This window comes from Pseudochaenichthys georgianus, chromosome 24 (assembly GCF_902827115.2).
Source record: "Pseudochaenichthys georgianus chromosome 24, fPseGeo1.2, whole genome shotgun sequence".
Lineage (NCBI taxonomy): Eukaryota > Metazoa > Chordata > Actinopteri > Perciformes > Channichthyidae > Pseudochaenichthys > Pseudochaenichthys georgianus.
In genome coordinates, this window is record NC_047526.1 from 20986454 (window position 1) to 21003396 (window position 16943).

At 44.6% G+C, this 16943-nt stretch overlaps 1 protein-coding gene across 2 annotated transcripts in view; it reads right to left on the reverse strand.

The window, feature by feature from the left end:
• Window positions 1–16943, reverse strand: part of LOC117439534 (low density lipoprotein receptor adapter protein 1) — a 54669-nt gene that overhangs the window by 14269 nt on the left and 23457 nt on the right. For both annotated transcript variants that reach the window (XM_034075460.2, XM_034075461.2), the window contains exons 2-3: window positions 10936–11078; window positions 8416–8528 (exon numbers count right to left, since the gene is read on the reverse strand). In XM_034075460.2, the coding sequence (XP_033931351.1) occupies window positions 8416–8528; window positions 10936–11078 (256 nt within the window). The remainder of the gene's footprint in view (window positions 1–8415; window positions 8529–10935; window positions 11079–16943) is intronic.

Consider the following 16943-nt stretch of genomic DNA (forward strand, 5'->3'; position numbering starts at 1 on the left):
CGTGCCGGCATGTGTAACTGGAGAGAACGCAGAGCCCCTTGGTGGTTTATATACGATATTGTGGTCGTGTTGTCTGTCCTCACGAGGACATGTCCTCTGAGAAAAGGCAGAAAGCGTTTCAGGGTGAGGAACACCGCTAAAAGCTCCAGATAATTTATGTGTGACCGTTGGAGGTCTCTGCTCCAGAGACCCCTCACAGGTCGACCTTCGTATATACCCCCCCAGCACGTCAGACATGCGCCTGTGGTGACAACCTTCCGCGATAGGACAGCACCCATAGGCACGCCCCGTACCGTAAAGTCGGGTGTAGCCAGTGGCGCAGAGCCATTACGCATTTCATAGTGACCATCACTCTCCGCGCGCCATGACACACGGGGTCCAATCTGAGGGCAGCTACCCAGCGCTGAAACTCCCTCATGTGTAAGCGTCCCAGTCGTACCACCAGAATGGTTGACGCCATGAGCCCCAACAACCGCAGACATGATCTGAAGAGAACATATTTGCGTGGCTGGAAATGAGCGAGGCAAGCCCTGAAGGCTTTCACTCTCTCTGCTGACAAGCGGGCTGTAAAGGACCCTCGAATTCAGGCGTAGGCCCAGGAAGAGTACAGTCTGGGCTGGAGACAACATGCTCTTTTCTGTGTTTATTACAAAACCCAGGTCGAGCAGGTGTTTTACGAGGATATGTGTCTGCGTAATAGCCTCTTGCTCCGACTGTGTGAGAAGGAGCCAATTGTCCAGATAAGTTGTCAAGCGAATACCCTGTTGTCTTAACGGGGCTATCGCGGCTTCCGTACACCGTACAAACACTCACGGGCTGAGAGACAGACCGAAGGGAAGTACTCTGTACTCGTAACAGACACCCTGAAAGGCGAACCTCAGATATTTCCTGTGTGGGTAATATACTGGGATGTGGAAATACACATCTTTCAGGTCGACTGATGTGAACCAGTCGTTTTGGCGCACGAGACGCAACAGAGATGTGTGAGTGAGCATTCTGAATTTGTATCTTTTGAGATATTTGTTCAGAGCTCTCAAATCTAGTATAGGCCGAATTCCGTTCCCTCCCCGTTTGGGAACGAGGAAATACTTGGAATAAAAGCCGCTCTGACTCTGTTCGGCGGGTATCATCGATATAGCCTTCTTTTCTAGCAGCGAGAAAATCTCTTGCTCTAGAATATGGGCCGACTCTCCCCGGGCCTGTGAATACAGAATGCCCGAGAAGTGAGGGGGGGTGACAGCGAATTGGAGCCTGTAGCCCAGTGTTACTGTCTTGAAAACCCAAGCAGAATCTGTGAGCATCCTCCACTTGTCACTTCTCAAAGCGAGCGGAGATGTCACAGCTCTGTCGTCTGCCCTCAGTGTCTCTATTTGTTGTGTTATGAGGCCCTCTAGTGTCTGAACACGGTGGTACCCCAGGTTGATAACCCCGGCCGACACTGCGCATGCGCGTGGCGGTGGTGCCTTCACAATCCCGTCTATTGTCCGCCTTTTGAGAGAGGCCGTAGCCGCTCTCAAAAGAGGGGCAGACGACAGACTGTTTATTGTTTTTCTTTTCATTCTTATTGACTGCACCCTTGGCTTCAAGCCTGGAAACGACAGTGGAAAATGATTTATTTTGAAACAACAATGATGACATGTGTTTGTGTGACTTAAACAGGCAGCGGAACTTGCTGTGTTTGATGTTAAGTCCATTTCCCTGATGGCGCAAACTTGAGGATGACGTTTTGGCATCACTCGAGGCGGCGGGAAGATGGGGGCATGGCGGCACCCCGAAAACACATGAGCATCCAACACTGGAACGTGCTCTGGAGATGGGGAACAGGGAACTTCCAGCTCCTTCATCGAGGAGAGGAGGCTGTCAGGCCGCCCGCTTCTTCTTCCTCGCCTGGTGGCTGAAAACTTGGGTCGGCTGCGCCTGAGCGGCCGCTGCCGGGACCGGAGATTTTCTTGGCCAGCTCCCTCTTACCTCGTGCCGGCGCTGGGGACCCGGGACGGGCTGCGGTCTCTGCTGCTTCGGTATTTTGAACCGGGCAGGACGTGAGACAGCTTGGGTGAAGGCCTGCCGCGGGACCATTGGAGGTGGCGGCTGGACCCTTCGGGAGAGACGGAGCTGGAAAGCCTCGTCTCCCTTCCTTTTTGACTCGCACCTCAGCTGCATTGAAGCTAGAGCGGAGCCAAATATGCCCTCAGGAACAATAGGCATGTCCAGAACATCCTCTTTTTCCCGGTCTGGAAGGTTGGTCAGGTTGAGCCACCTGGCTCTCTCCTGTACCACCATCATTCCCAGTGCTTTGCCCACTTTGCTGGACTGCACAGCGCTGCACACGGAGGCAAATGTCCGTGATCGCTGAGATCTCGTCCCACACGGCAGGCTCAGGTCTGCTCGACATGTCCTCGCAAAGCTCCGCCTGGTAGGCGGTCAGCAGCGAGGAGACATTGAGAGCCCTGGCGGACAAAGCTGCGGCTTTATAGGCCCGTTCGGTCATCGCTGACTGGAACCGGTCTGCCTTTGTCAGTAGCATGGGGTTCCTGCTTGGTGTCGAAGCCAGCCTCAGTTGGAGGTGGGCTGCCACCAGCGGTTCCATGGGCGGCATGCGGAGCAGGCCGAGCCTCTCCATACCGTCACAGTCCAGGGAGGAGGCACCCTGGATTGGGGCCTTGTTGCTGAACGAGACCGACACCTCGTCCAGCATCTCCGGAAAGACTGGAAGGAGCTGCCTCTTCGTCCTCGCTGCTTGGGGCAAGTTCTTCCCCTCGTAGCGAGATCTGGAGGTCTCCTTGGCCGCTTCAGGCCATGGGATGTCCAGCCTGGACGCAGCGCGGTGACACACGGCCTGCAAGTCCATACTTAGGACGGGTGAAGCTGGTGTGCTCTCGCCCGGGGGACATCACTCCCGGCTTAGCAGCCTGAGCCGATGAAACGAAGATGTCATCCCCATCTGAGTCAGACAGGAGGAACTCAGAGGTATCCTCTTCGTCCTCCATGTAGTCCAACTCCAGGACATCCTCCGCGGGTGGAACCATGGTGAGGTCCAATTGGGAGCCCCAGCTTGACACAGCGCAGGGCTCCGCTCTCGCGGCTCTTGCCGCCACCGGGTCCCAGCCTGAAACGGCGTGGGGCTCCGGTTCAGCGGCTGTCGCTGTTGTTGCTCAATCTCTGCGGCGGATGCCACCATGTCTTGATTGCCGGACGGCGAATCATCAGACATGAGGGGGTCCTGTCCCGACAAGCTAGCTTGGCGTGCTAACCGTCGGCGGAGGCTCTTCATGGTGAAGCGGGTACAATGCCCGCACGAGCCGGGGTTATCGATAGCCTCCCGGGCGTATTCCAGCCCGAGGCAGGACGAGCAGACCTGGTGTGAGTCTGTGCCTGAAATTTTAAACCCGCAGCCGCATAGCCGAGCCTCCGAGTCCCTGACTCCTCTGGTGTGAGGGAGAGAAGGGTCCATCTTCGATCGCCGGGGTGTCGGAGTGGAGTGGACACGCTAGTAAGAGGTACGTTACTGAGAAAAAATCTAACCTTGCCGTTAGTCCGAAAGGAAAAAAGGCGACGGTGTAGATTTTATTCTTTAAAGAATATTAACTGGTGTGTTAATACCTTTTTTATCTCTGTCTCCTCTGGTGTGAGAGAGAAAAGAGAACGTCCTCTTTACCGTGGTAAGGGAAGAACAAACTAGCAACAGGTATGTTACTAGCTTGAAGAAAAAAATCAAACCTTACCGTTATTTCGACAGAAAGAACGGCGAGGCAGATTCCAATATTAACTGGTGTGTTAATATTGCTCAATCTTCTTGCAAAGCAAAAAAGTAACCGGCAAGCGCCCGTCGACCGAATGTTAGCTTGGGTTCAGTCTGTGGACCGTTAAGCTAGCCCGGTTACTGATAAAACGAGATGTGCTCTGAAGCGAGAAGAGGTGTTTGAATGACGCTGCGTCGTAGCGCAAGCTACTTAAAGGGTGGGTGGATTCCCTGACGTTGACGTCAAGATCACCAGCCAATCAGGATTGGCGTAATGAGATTGATGCTTCTGTTTGCATACGCGTTGAGGCGCATCCCATAGTGAGACATCGAACGGAGTGTTATGAATGAGAACTATATCATTTCCTTTTGGAGGGCATGCACAACAAGGCATAACACCAGAGCCTCGCTGCGGGGAAACGTTGGCGCTGTTCCGAGTTTGTTCTAATCTGTGAAAATGACAGACTGCTTTCAGATTTTTCCGTCATTGATAAAAAAAATATTCGGTTAACGCGACCACTGCTGTCCCAGCAACATCAGTAGGCTACCAAGCGAGAGAGTTTTTTCCAGAGCAGGGGATATTGTAAATGCCCAAACATCCCAGCTTATAAATACCTGGAAATGTGGACATTCTCATATTCCTAAAAACCTGTCTGATGATGCTGAGTGAGTGACTGGTGAGTTTGAGCTGAGTTACTTGAAAAACTTAAAACATTTTTATTTTATTGCAGGGTCTGATTATTAAATGTCCTTGTTTATTTGTGAGATGTAATGGCACAAAGAAAATGCCTACTTTGTTTGGTAGTACTATAGGTACAAACACTGGTTTTCTTGTTACTGTCACTTTGTTTTTGTCAATTAACCATCAAACCAAGACAAAGAAAATAACCACCCTGGCTGTAGCAAATATTGTGAAAAGGCCTTTCATGTTGTCACTGATTTGAATTGTTTTTGTAATGTATCACACCTCTTCTTAAAACAGTCCCTACCCAAACATGTTCTACACATTTAAAATTAAAAAAGGCACCCCAAAGATTCTTAAAACAGGTTGACAGTCAGAGCAGGACTGTAAATAACTATCAGCAAGAATCTATTACCAACAGCAAGAATTTCACAACTATGAATCATCATATAATATGGGTAATACACAAAAAAGAATCTTCATTATAACATAGCATCCATGTGTGAATAATGTTATTTGTCATTGGAGTGAATACACATTTAAGATTTCATCTCTTTGGCAAAGACACACAAGCTCCCTCCATTGACAGTACAGTGCACTTCTATGGAGTGGGAGGTCTCTTAATCATTAAGACATTAAAAGAGGCAAATTGAAAATATGTATGACTGCCACACAATGGATCACATTCATAGAATAAGCCTTCAGCTTGAAAAAAAAAATTGACAGTTTTTCACTAAGCTAGAACAACAGAAGCTGAGCTGTCAGTGAGCATCATATCTCCAAAGGGCCTCTGTGGACCGCATGCCTTTGATCTCCTCACTGTGTGGAGCACCGGTGCTTGTGAGGGAATATCAGTCGAAATATTTAAATATTTACAGTACAAAGCGTGAATATAACTCGACACATCAAAGCCTCAAATTCTCTATATACACTGAATGAAGCAGGTATGCCGGTAAACACAACAATGAGCTACTTTTGTTCAACTTTATACCCGACATAAGTGCATTCATGGAAAACAGCATTTTGCTTTTGCTGCAGGAAAGCAGGCACATCTTTCCAAATGCTGAACAAATCTGATTCAAACAAACCAAAAATGGGAAAAATAAATCGTAAGATGTTAGAGAAAACTTTGATTGGGGGATCCGACAGACATATCTCTCAGATGTGAGGATGTGTCAGAACAGCGTGCCTCATTAACAGGTGGAGTGTCAGGTACAGCTCCTCTGACCCGTGGGTTTTGCTGCTTGATATGCTGGTCTCTCTCCGAGAGCTCCTGTCAGAATATGAAGCAGAAACAGAGTCCCGATGGGAGCTCAACACCTCGCAGTGTTATGCTCTCTGGGAGATGTAATATATTTCGAAATATTATATTATATTATGACTAAAAAACAACAACCGCATGATTAAATCAGTTGTCAAAACCGAAACATTTGACCAGGTTTCTACAGTTTTGCACAAATAAGTCACAAATGAGAAACACAGGGCACTTGTTTTTTATATTTATAATCTGATCTGAGTAAAAAGAACAGTTTCAGCCAGTTGGTACGTGCTCTTGCGTTTAACTTTGTTATATATCATAACATTTATAGGATGTGGAACATCATTATACACGGGCACTTAAAAAAGTGTTTTCCTGGATTGTTCTGGGGAAATAAACAAAAAATGCCTGCACATTTTGGATTATAATATCAGCATTTCTTGTGTATATCTAAGCTCCAGAGGCCATTTATAAAATATCATCATAGTGTATATTTCAACACCCCTATTTTTTAAAACAAACCAAATGTTTAGTGTTGTTTTCTTCCTGCGAGAATTTAGACCTACAGCAATCTGAATGTCTGATATTACAAAGTAAGTAAGTAAATGCAGTGTGAAATGTGCTGCCAGTGGCTGTGAAGGCTGCTGAATTCAATATTGTGATCTAAAAAAAAACTTTATTTGCCACTGATACAGGATGATATTTCATTGCGTGTGTGGGTGGGTGAGGGTATGCGTGTGGGTGGATGAGGTGGGGCGGGTCATGGCTGCGAGGATCCTTTTTCCAATGTTATGGCACGATGCCTGCTTGTCTGTTTTCTATCCCCCGCTAAGCTTCGCCTGAGGGAAACAGCCCTGCTTCCAGTGAGTGCAAATACACAATTAACACACACACACACACACACACACACACACACACACACACACACACACACTTCAACGCTCATAAGTCCATCCATGCGTGGACACACACACGCACGCACACACACACACACACACACACACACACCTTTTGTATTTAACTCCATTATTTGTTATGCACATAAACAGGCTGACACGTCTCCTCTTCCCTTCACCCTTCACTTGCCGTCTTGGCCAATAAATGGATTATGTGCAACTAAAATAAGACATAAGAAAGGAGGGGGAAGAGGTTGAATTGGGGGTGGGGTTTGATAAAAAGGGGATAAATCAATCCTCAGTCTACCCGAGCTCTGCATGTGGCCCCTTCTATCCTCTATTATTACTCCGGAGTATTGGCGGCACGAGTTTCAAAGTGGGCAATTAGTCGTGGGTATTCCTGCGTTCAGAGCTCTTTTTACATTCATACGAGCAGAAAGGTAAGATTGCTTCACTATATAAATGAAAGGGGGGGGGGGGGGGAAAGGAGGGAGAGAAGAGAGGGAGATCAAAGACGAGGCTCATTCCCCTGGCCTGTGGTCTGTTACCGCTGATAAGGTGGATCAGGAAGGGGCACACACACACGTACACACACACACGTACACACACACCGATCAAATATATCCTCCATCACACACCAGCTTCTCTGTTATCAGAGCTCTTCTGTAATCACAGCCCAGCCATGTGATATTTAGACGGTAAGGATCAATTACACGAGGCCCAATCTATATTACAGGAGCTATCCAGAGAGAGGAAGGCAGCCAAACGGACACAATCCACATGCACACACACACATGAACACACACTCTCTCTCTCCTTTCACTGATTCGGTAGAGGGAAACCTAGCGTGGCGCTGACAAAGGTCAGCTTTCATTGACACAGAGCAACAGTATGAGACGTCCCCCCGGCGACCCCCTCCTGGCCTCCCATTATTGGTTTCCTGCTGAATTGATCAAACTCACAATCGCTTTGAGCAGAGACCTGCTCGGTTTATTCCTACACAAAGGAGCCCAAGCAATGGACAGAGAGGAAAGTGACCTACATAGAACATATCAGTATTTTCAAGAATCAGATGAAGACACTATTTTTGTTTTTAGGATTCGACTCGGAGGATTAACAGAATTGTTAGGCACAGCACGAATAATAAACCCTTGTTAAGTGATGATGTTTTAGGACATATTGCTCAGCCACGCTTATAAAGTCAGGCATTTACCTCTTGAGGTAATAAGATATGAAAATGTAAAGTTTTACATGCAGTTCTTAATGGTTTGCATGATATTTTCATGTATTTGCTTGAAGCCAGTAGCCCTAGCCTTTTCACTGACCAGCACACGGCTTGACATAATGCCAACCTAAAAAATATTGTAATTATTGAGACTTTAAGAGACTCTCAATTATAATAATATGGGTTTTGTCTAAACCGGGTAACAGGGGCGCTGCGCCATCTTACTTTCGTTGTGCGCCCTCATACCAAATTGCCGATTTTCCCCATAAAATGTTAAAGTGATGCCAGAAAACAATATTTCTGTTGTTCAGACATTTTATAATTACTCCAAAAATATGAAAATCGTGTCAAATAGACCGTCAGACGGCATAGACAGCTTTGCTTTCGGACGAGTGGCAGGCAGAAGCCTTATACTTGAAACTGTGATTTCTGAATTAGATCGTTTCTTTATCCGCCCTTTTTTCTGTAGAGGAAGTATAGAAACCTTAACTCTGGATGTATTTGTTGTTTGAGGTGCAATATATAACTCGGCAGCTTTAAGACATAAAAAACGAATTTTCCGCTTCTCTCGCATGCATTATGTTCGCCGGAAAGTGGGCGGGGCGTTTCATTTACCTGTATATGGAGACATTTTCTATGAGGTCTGTGGTCTCTGTGTCCGTCATGATGATGCCTTTCGGAGAGATCGTCAAAGTTACTTTCTGAAACTTCTTGGCACTGGCCCTGGCCTGTGGATATGAAATATAAAAACACATTAACACACATAAAAAATCAATAGGGAGCTGTCTGACATAAATATAGCATGAACGTAGGCTACTTCTGATGACACACCGAAAACCCCTGAGATGCGACAGTGGCTGCCAAACAACACTAGGCAGCCTGCGCGAGTTGCCCTGGAAATGTGGGGAATTTATAAAAAGTGACAGAACTGGGGGGGAGGAAAGCCGCATCGTGAAGCCCAGAACGAGGGCTACATGCAACTCGAGGTCGGGCTGGCAGCCGCTCACTCCCCCTGCCGCTCTGCTCCATCTGGAGTTTCAGGAAATAGGAGCAGAGTGCTGAGCTGGTGGTCTGTGAGAGAGCGCCTGTTGACTATGACAATGACCTCCTTACCATGCAATTAGCTGACAAATGAGAGCAGTTTAGTTTCACACTCAAGTGCGATGAGGGTAAGAATCGGTAGATAACTGTGGAGGAATACAGAGGGTGAAAGAAAGACATTATTTCATCACTTTCCATTCTCCCTGCAGGACAACTCTTTCATTGTTGCAGCAGGTGAAATAAAAGGCTGACACCGAGGAGAAGCGGATGATGAAAATGAAATCCACCACTACACCCCTTCCCGCAGCCTTCGCTCATCAGAAGCGAACCTCCTCTCTATCCCTACACGAACCAAGCTCCGAACCTGGGGCGACAGAGCCTTCTCCATCGCTGCCCCCACCCTCTGGAACTCCCTCCCACAACACATCAGAGACTGCACTGACCCCCCCACTTTCAAAACACTGACCAAGACACACCTCTTCAGACTGGCTTTTAATCTGTGAATTATGCTGTGTTGCTGTTGTAATAACTTTTAAATGTTATTTTATCATGTTCTTATACATTTTTAAATTCTATTTTATCATGTTTTATCACCACTGTAAAGCGTCTTTGAGCACCTGGAAAAGCGCTTCGAAATTAAATGTATTATTATTATTATTATTATGAAAAGAAGCGGGATCTACCAGGACTTCTGAAGGACAACAGGAACGCTGTAGGAGCCTAAATGCCCTGGAGATGATGATGAGGAACAGCACATTCTGCTGAAACCCGCAGCAATTACAATTATGTAAAACTGGCATTATATCAGAGAGGGAACAAGTGCTGTGGCTGAGTGTGGCAGCTCATCCATGTAGGAAGTGTTAACAACCACGTTATATTCTGTCATGTTACTCATGTCATGCCACGAGGCAAAAACCAATCTGTCAGCTTGAGATACGCCAAATTCAGCTTCTTCTATACGTTCGGTCCCTCCGTCTTGTGTTATCATGCCAGACTGAAGCATGTAGCAAATGGAAAAGTCACAAATGTATTCAGTAATCCCATTCAGGTTGATTGGTTTCCAAGGGAACAGACAAGAGACAACTCGGTTGCTTTTCCTGTCCTCCTGGTGTAAATCAATTGAATCTTAATCCTGCCATTAGGTTTCGGTTCAGTCTCTAATTGAGAAGTGGGGGGTTTATGAATCGGCTGCCAGCGCCAGGCTTTCCTTTCAGTCTTATTGTTGGCAGCGCTCAGGGAAAAGGTTTGCGTGAAGGACACACTAAAGAAGGAAATGTTATGTTTGCGTTTTGAATATGTAAATATATTGTTTGTATGTCTATAATAAACATCATATCAATAATTTGACTGCTGCACATGTGCAACTCCTGGATTAACAGCTATTTTCATGCATCAATATTGACCTTGATTTAAAACTGAACCCAACTATAACTACATGCCAAGGGAATAACAGATTATATTACATAAACAGTTATAATTTACAGAACTTTTTGGACTTTTTTCCCACATGCAAACATTAAAGGCCACATTGAATAGTGAGTCCACACTGGTTTTCTGCCCATAAGACTATATTTGCTGAACAGTGAGGGATATATTACTGACATAAAGCACATCTTCTACTTAAAATCTGCCTCTAATGGTACCCAAGGTAGGATGCATTATTCTTTATATACAAAGAAAAGATGGAACTTTATTTGGTGCAACAATGTTTAAATGTGTCATAAATGATCATCCTGGGTACATTTTTTCCCGGACCATCAGAATAACTAAAATGACAAGTATTCCCCTTAACATTGTTCAGAAAATGTGCACTGCAGTTGTAGGCTGTCATTTCCCAAATGCCCAGGAGAGATTCTATAAAAAGCATGGCTGTAATTGAATTCTTCACAATGTCACTCTTGAAATTACACGTTGCTATTGAAGGTCCTGACCTTGCCTACAGAATTATATGCAACTTGGCTTGCTAATTTCACAATCAGAACAATTATTTGTACTTCGTCCAGCACTTACAATGAAATCAAAGTAACTATTCAAGATTCAAGTGCGGATACAACTTTCTTTATGAAACACTAAGAAAAGGGACCAGTGGCTCACCGTGGTAACGATTCTGCGAATGGCAGCTGAGGCCATGTCCTCTCCTTTGGGCTGGCCCACCAGAGTCATCCCTAGGTACTTCACGTTGAACACCATCCCATCCTGCAGGGTCTCCTTGGTGTCCGTCCAGTTCTCTGGCAGCTCTGTTAGGAACAAAGGATATAGGAAATCAGCTAAATGCGCTGAAATTGCTGAAAAAAAACGTTATTATTATTATCAGCTTTCAAAATGGTTGAGGATGATGCTTGCTAATGATAGTAAAGATTTCACATAATCTACTCATTAAATATCACATATGGGATCAAATAAGTTATTGTGTAAGGGGAATCACATGATCTCCATAAAGCAGAGGTCTCAAACTCAAGGCCTGGGGGCCAAATCCGGCCCGCGACTTCATTTTATGCGGCCCCGCAAGAGCTTGCAAAGATTATAAAACGTTTATTATACGGTTACATGTCACTTTACAGAAGCAGGTTGCCCATAAACTACATGTCCCACAATGCATCTCGTTTTGTGACATGAAGAGACTTGCAATTATTTGCCCTGGACTTCTGCTTTCAGACTTAGTTAGTCATTACCCTATCCGATAATAATCCAATTCAGAGGCAATAATGTAACATAATGCTTTATTTTATATATATATATATATATATATATATTATATATTTATATAATTACAACCGGCCCTTCGTGTCCAATCTTTATGCGAATGTGGCCCGTGATGAAATTGAGTTTGACACCCCTGCCATAAAGGATACTTTTAAATACATTACAAATATTCAATTCTAAAAAAGTTAGTTTAAAGTCTTCGTTGTTTGTTGATCAGACTTTTAAAAACTCAGCATATACAGCATGCAGGTTAGCAGACAGTGATGTGGCTGTAGTCAGAAAATGATGTGATATTATCATCCTAACATGAAATAAAAATGTCACATCCCTGCAATATCTCTTATTTCTCTATATAATAACATAATGTGTAAAGGTCTGTCTGCATTGTGAGATAATTATTACAAGGAAGTCAAACTCTACTGAGAGAATAAATACATAGTTTGATTTATGGTAGGTGATCCACACAATGGACACTTTCTTTCCTTTTTCTGAATGTACAACTAGAAAGCATCCTATTAAACTTAGATCTGTTGCTTGGATGCTGTCGTTTCTATGGAAGCGAACAGTGTGGATCCGTGTCGCACAGGCCCAACAAACCGAGGATCAGCAGGACTTTGATAAACTGTACACAATGTCTGCAATGTCCTGCTGTTGCTGTGATTTCCAACAGGTAGCAGCAAGCTGTCCCTTTAGCAGGCGGGTGGACACACAAAGGGGGACGGTGCCCATGCAGAGAGCCTGAAATATCTCTAAACGAAGCCTGGAAATCCTGCAGAGGAGCACCGGGGGAGGGATAACTTACGAAACAGACCACGTTTTCTGAGAAATATAACGGGCTGATAAGGTAGACATGAATCCACAACAAATTAAAGCAGCATTTAAACACCAAAGTTGTGATAAAGGGAACCATACTCATGCTTCACTCTCGTTTGTGTCCTTTTTTCTTTCAAGGTCCCCTACTATACTCTCAAGTGTTTGGCTCTAAATACCAAACAGATCATTGTAGCATGCCATATAGCCCTCTGTTTCAGCCATGTTTCAAAAGTGCTGATTCTGTGGGTGTTTCTCTGCTTGCTTGGTAGCACATGTCTTCCGAGTCACTTGCTTCAGAAGCGAGGCAAGAATACTTCCTGGCATTCGGAAAATTAAGAGTGGAACAGGAGAGCAAGTGTGCAGGTGTGCATCACTTGAGAAGCCCCGCCTTACATTTTCCGCCACAGATTTGGGGAAATTGGTCCGTGCGCAAAGCATTGTGGGGATTTTAAGACCGCGGAGTCTACACATGTGCAGCCTCTACATTTTTCCTCTACGAAGTACGCCGGGCTCGGTAGAATTCCAAGTATGCTGGACATTGGAACAGTCCTTCGGCGGGACTCGATGACGTAGTATGCTTGAAATTGTGGCTCTGGAGCGGCTTTACTCGACATTGTGGCCGTTTCTCAATCGCGAGGATGCTGGCTTGGTAGTCGCGTACTTCCAAGTCACTTCCTTCAGAAACGAAGCAAGTATACTTCCAAGCCACGGCTACGGAAAACGAAGAAGAATGGAACAGGCTAACAAGTGTGCCACTCTCTCTAACGGTTTCAACACAAACTGTACCAAAAATAAATACCTCACGATGTCTATCTAATTATGAACTTGCTTTACTTTCACGGAACACATTTTTCGTGATAACAAACAAAGGTAACAAAGTAACATATTTACCAACACATGTTCTACGTATACAGTCTATGGTTCTACGCCACTACATACATTTAAATGTGTGCTGCGTCGGTTCAGCCATTCTCCTCCGCAAGGGTTTTTGAAATTGGTCCGTGCGCAAAGCATTGTGGGGATTTTAAGGACGCGAAGTCTACCCATGTGCAGCCTCGAAATTTCCCCCAAACCAAGGACGTGGCCTCAAATTCCAAGTATGCTGGAGATTGGAACAGTCCTTCGGCGGCACTCGATGACGTAGCATCCTTGAAATATTTGCTTGGAAGACAAAATCCTCGCGATTGAGAAACGGCCTGAGAAACGGCCTGTGTCTGTAGCTTTGAATGCTAATGAACTACATCTCCCCAAGCCCCTCTGCGAGATGATTGGTTTAAAAAACAAAATGGTGCTCTAGGAGGAGATTCAGGTGATAAGGTGGGCGAGTGTTACCTTTTTAGACTAATAAACACAACCCAAAACAAACATTGTGACATCACAAAGTGGCCACAATCTGATCAGCTCATTTTCAGACAAGAGAAAGAATCTTTTTTCCTGAAACCTTCCGAGTCCCTTTACACAGAGGGGACACATATGTATGTATAGAAGACATGGAAAAGTGGATTTTGCATAATAGGTGACCTTTAAAGATTCATTTTCTGCTCACATACTGAAATGATGGAGACAGAGACACTCAAAATAAATGTCTAACACTCCACTGGGCTATACTGGCACCAAACTCTCCACACGGGCTGAGCCATCTGTCACTGGCAGGCCCCATGCAGCTGAGAAGGAGAACGGCACAGCGCTCCGTCCACTAACAGCGCTTACAACAACTATGAATTATTAAATCATCTTTAATCATTCTGTGGGGGCTGCTTGGTTTGTGGTGGTTTAGTAATGGTGGGCAGCATTGTTGGTTGCGTTTGGCTTGTGCTTGAGATGTGTGTCATGATTAAAAGTCCCCTTTGGTCTAATAGAAATTGTCTTTACTACTTATAGCCATTCATTGTTCCGAGGCGGCAGGTTCACTACCATTAAAGAGCAGTGCTTTAATGTGCTATTGATCCATGAGGGGGCAATGTATCGCTCCCCATCCCCCTCCCCACAGGAGGTCAGAGGTTCAGCTACAAAACACTGCTCAAGAACACTAACAACGTAAGGTAAGAAAATAGGTGACACATTTATAGAAAAGCCATTTCACTGTTGAGTTTTTCAAAAGGAGAAATCAAACATAATTCTAATCACTACCATTGTATTGTTGTGACAAAAAAGCATCAGCCCACAGCTGATATTTGACAATCTTGGCAAGTAAAACCACAGATACAGTATCTGCAAAGGTCACGAGATTTCACAAGAACCAATACATGTATACCAAGTCAATGCCAACATTCTCGTGGCTTAAGAGTAACCTCTCCAAGTTGTCTGCGGAACATAGATTCTTTGTTTAAAAAGCACCAAACTTACTTGGTTAAGAATTAGCTTTCTTCCCTTTATAGGGCCTAGAGTTCGTATAATATTTGTATTTATAAAATGATGTTGGAAACATGAACAAGTCAGCAGTTTACAACAAACGTATCGTATTGGCGTACCTTGAGAAGCTAAGTGTAGCCGATACAATCTGCTGGTGAGTGACAACTTGTTATTCAGTTTACAAAATGGTCATGACCTGATTTTATTTACTTCTATGTGATATCTTACTCCCATTATTGAAAACAAATCAAGGATGTCTGGGGCTTAGCAAAGAGTAAATTCCAAACAGTTTTTATTTGTAACCTTGATCAACACCCACATCAATCTTCAAAGTAGTTAGGGTCATTCTTAGCTGTGGTACATAAACCCCTGGTCAGAGGATTGAATTCGTTGTTGCATTCTGTCCCAGCACTACAAAGCTTTAGTCCATTTTGTGACTTCACCAGGCTACACACATGAATTATTAATGAGCTTCATGTTGATGCTGCAGGGTTTCCAATATATTATCCCCCTAAAAGAGGAGCGCTTACATTTTTAATAAATCCTGTATGAGTCTACAGAGGGCCCAGGACTGATAAGAGTGACAGGCACAAGCGGGAGGGAGGCTAATTGGATTTTAACATGTAGAAGAAAATAGAGGAACACTGAACAACCTGTAGTTCCCTGTATATTGTGTGGATTTGTCATGTGTGTGAGTGTGTGTTAGTAAAGAGTGAATGTCAAGGTCATCTGTTAAAAAAATAAATAAATCACAAAACAAGATTAGTGAGGGCGATGCCGCTCTGGTGCACTGGTGACGTTAGCATCCTTAAAATTATGCGTGGCAACCCTTTCACCCAGGCTGCTGCAGCACTGTCTCCATTATGTTCACACAAAGCCTCACAGTTGGGACACACGCTAAAAAGGAATCAATGTATTACGATGCAGGCACACAGAGCAATTGTATGACACTTTGCTGCACTGAGCCTCAAGTGTAATCACATAAAAGTTATATTACAAGTTAAAAGACCATTGCCCGGAGATGTGGAGCACTGTAATATATTCAACAGTCTGTTGAACTAGGAACTGACAAGTGTAGCCATTTCACAGTAGCTCATCTGACTGTTGCAGTACAATAGATACCATGTGCTCCGCACGCCTTCAGCTACATGCAGTGATCACCAGCTGTGTCTTCCAGATCCACGCTCAGTAATTGAATTTGCACAGAGAAACTGAGTTAGGATCGTACACGTTGGGATTCTGCTCTGGCGGTTAATTAATAACACAAACAGAAGGGCACCCGGGCACAATATAGAAAGAAAGGGCATCTACACTGGCACACAAAGTTTCCTCAAGGTACCTTCATCGGAGTCAAACAGGTCTAAATAACAAACACATTCTATGGTTTCAATTTCCCTACAGGTCAGTAAGTAGGCCATGTATTCCTCACACAACATCTAGGTTTGAATCCAACACCAATTGCATTACATTACATTGCATTTAGCTGACGCTTTTATCCAAAGCGACTTACAACAAGTGCATTCGACCAACAAGATACAAACTTGAAGAAAACAGAATCATATCATATACATTAGGTTTCATAGAGCTAAAACATTTCAAGTGCTACTCAACTGGCAATAGATAAGCCAGTCCTTTATTAGTATACAAGTGCTTTGTTAGCAATTCTTTGTTAGTAATTCTATCGCTCGAAGTGGAGTCGAAAGAGTTTTCAGTCTGCGCCGGAAGATGTGTAGGCTATCTGTTGTCCTGATTTCAATGGGGAGCTCATTCCACCATTTTGGAGCCAGGATAGCAAACCAACACCAATATCAAAAAGGAAACATTCAGCTTCTTTTGTTAGACCCAAGTGACACCCCCATCCTCAACATCCTTATAATATCATCTCTTTGCCTTACTGTTTTACTCATCCGATGGAACTTTGAATCTAGGACACCACCTTGACAGAGAAAATAGGCCGCACATCCAGGGGAGATGGTGGGCTGGGATGGTGTGTGTGTGAGTGGGAGTGGGAGGGTGGGGGTGTAACTGGTTTCTGATACTGCCTTGAGGGGGAACCTAGTTAAGCTTAGTCCTTCCTTTCAAGCTCTTCTCAATATTTTCCTAATTCTATCCCTCCACTCACCTTCTCAACTCATCTGCACATGGCTCTCAATTGAACCCACTTACTTTGAACCCCCTCCCCCTCTTCACATATAACAGACTAGCTTATTAAAGGAGCACAGGGATACGCATTA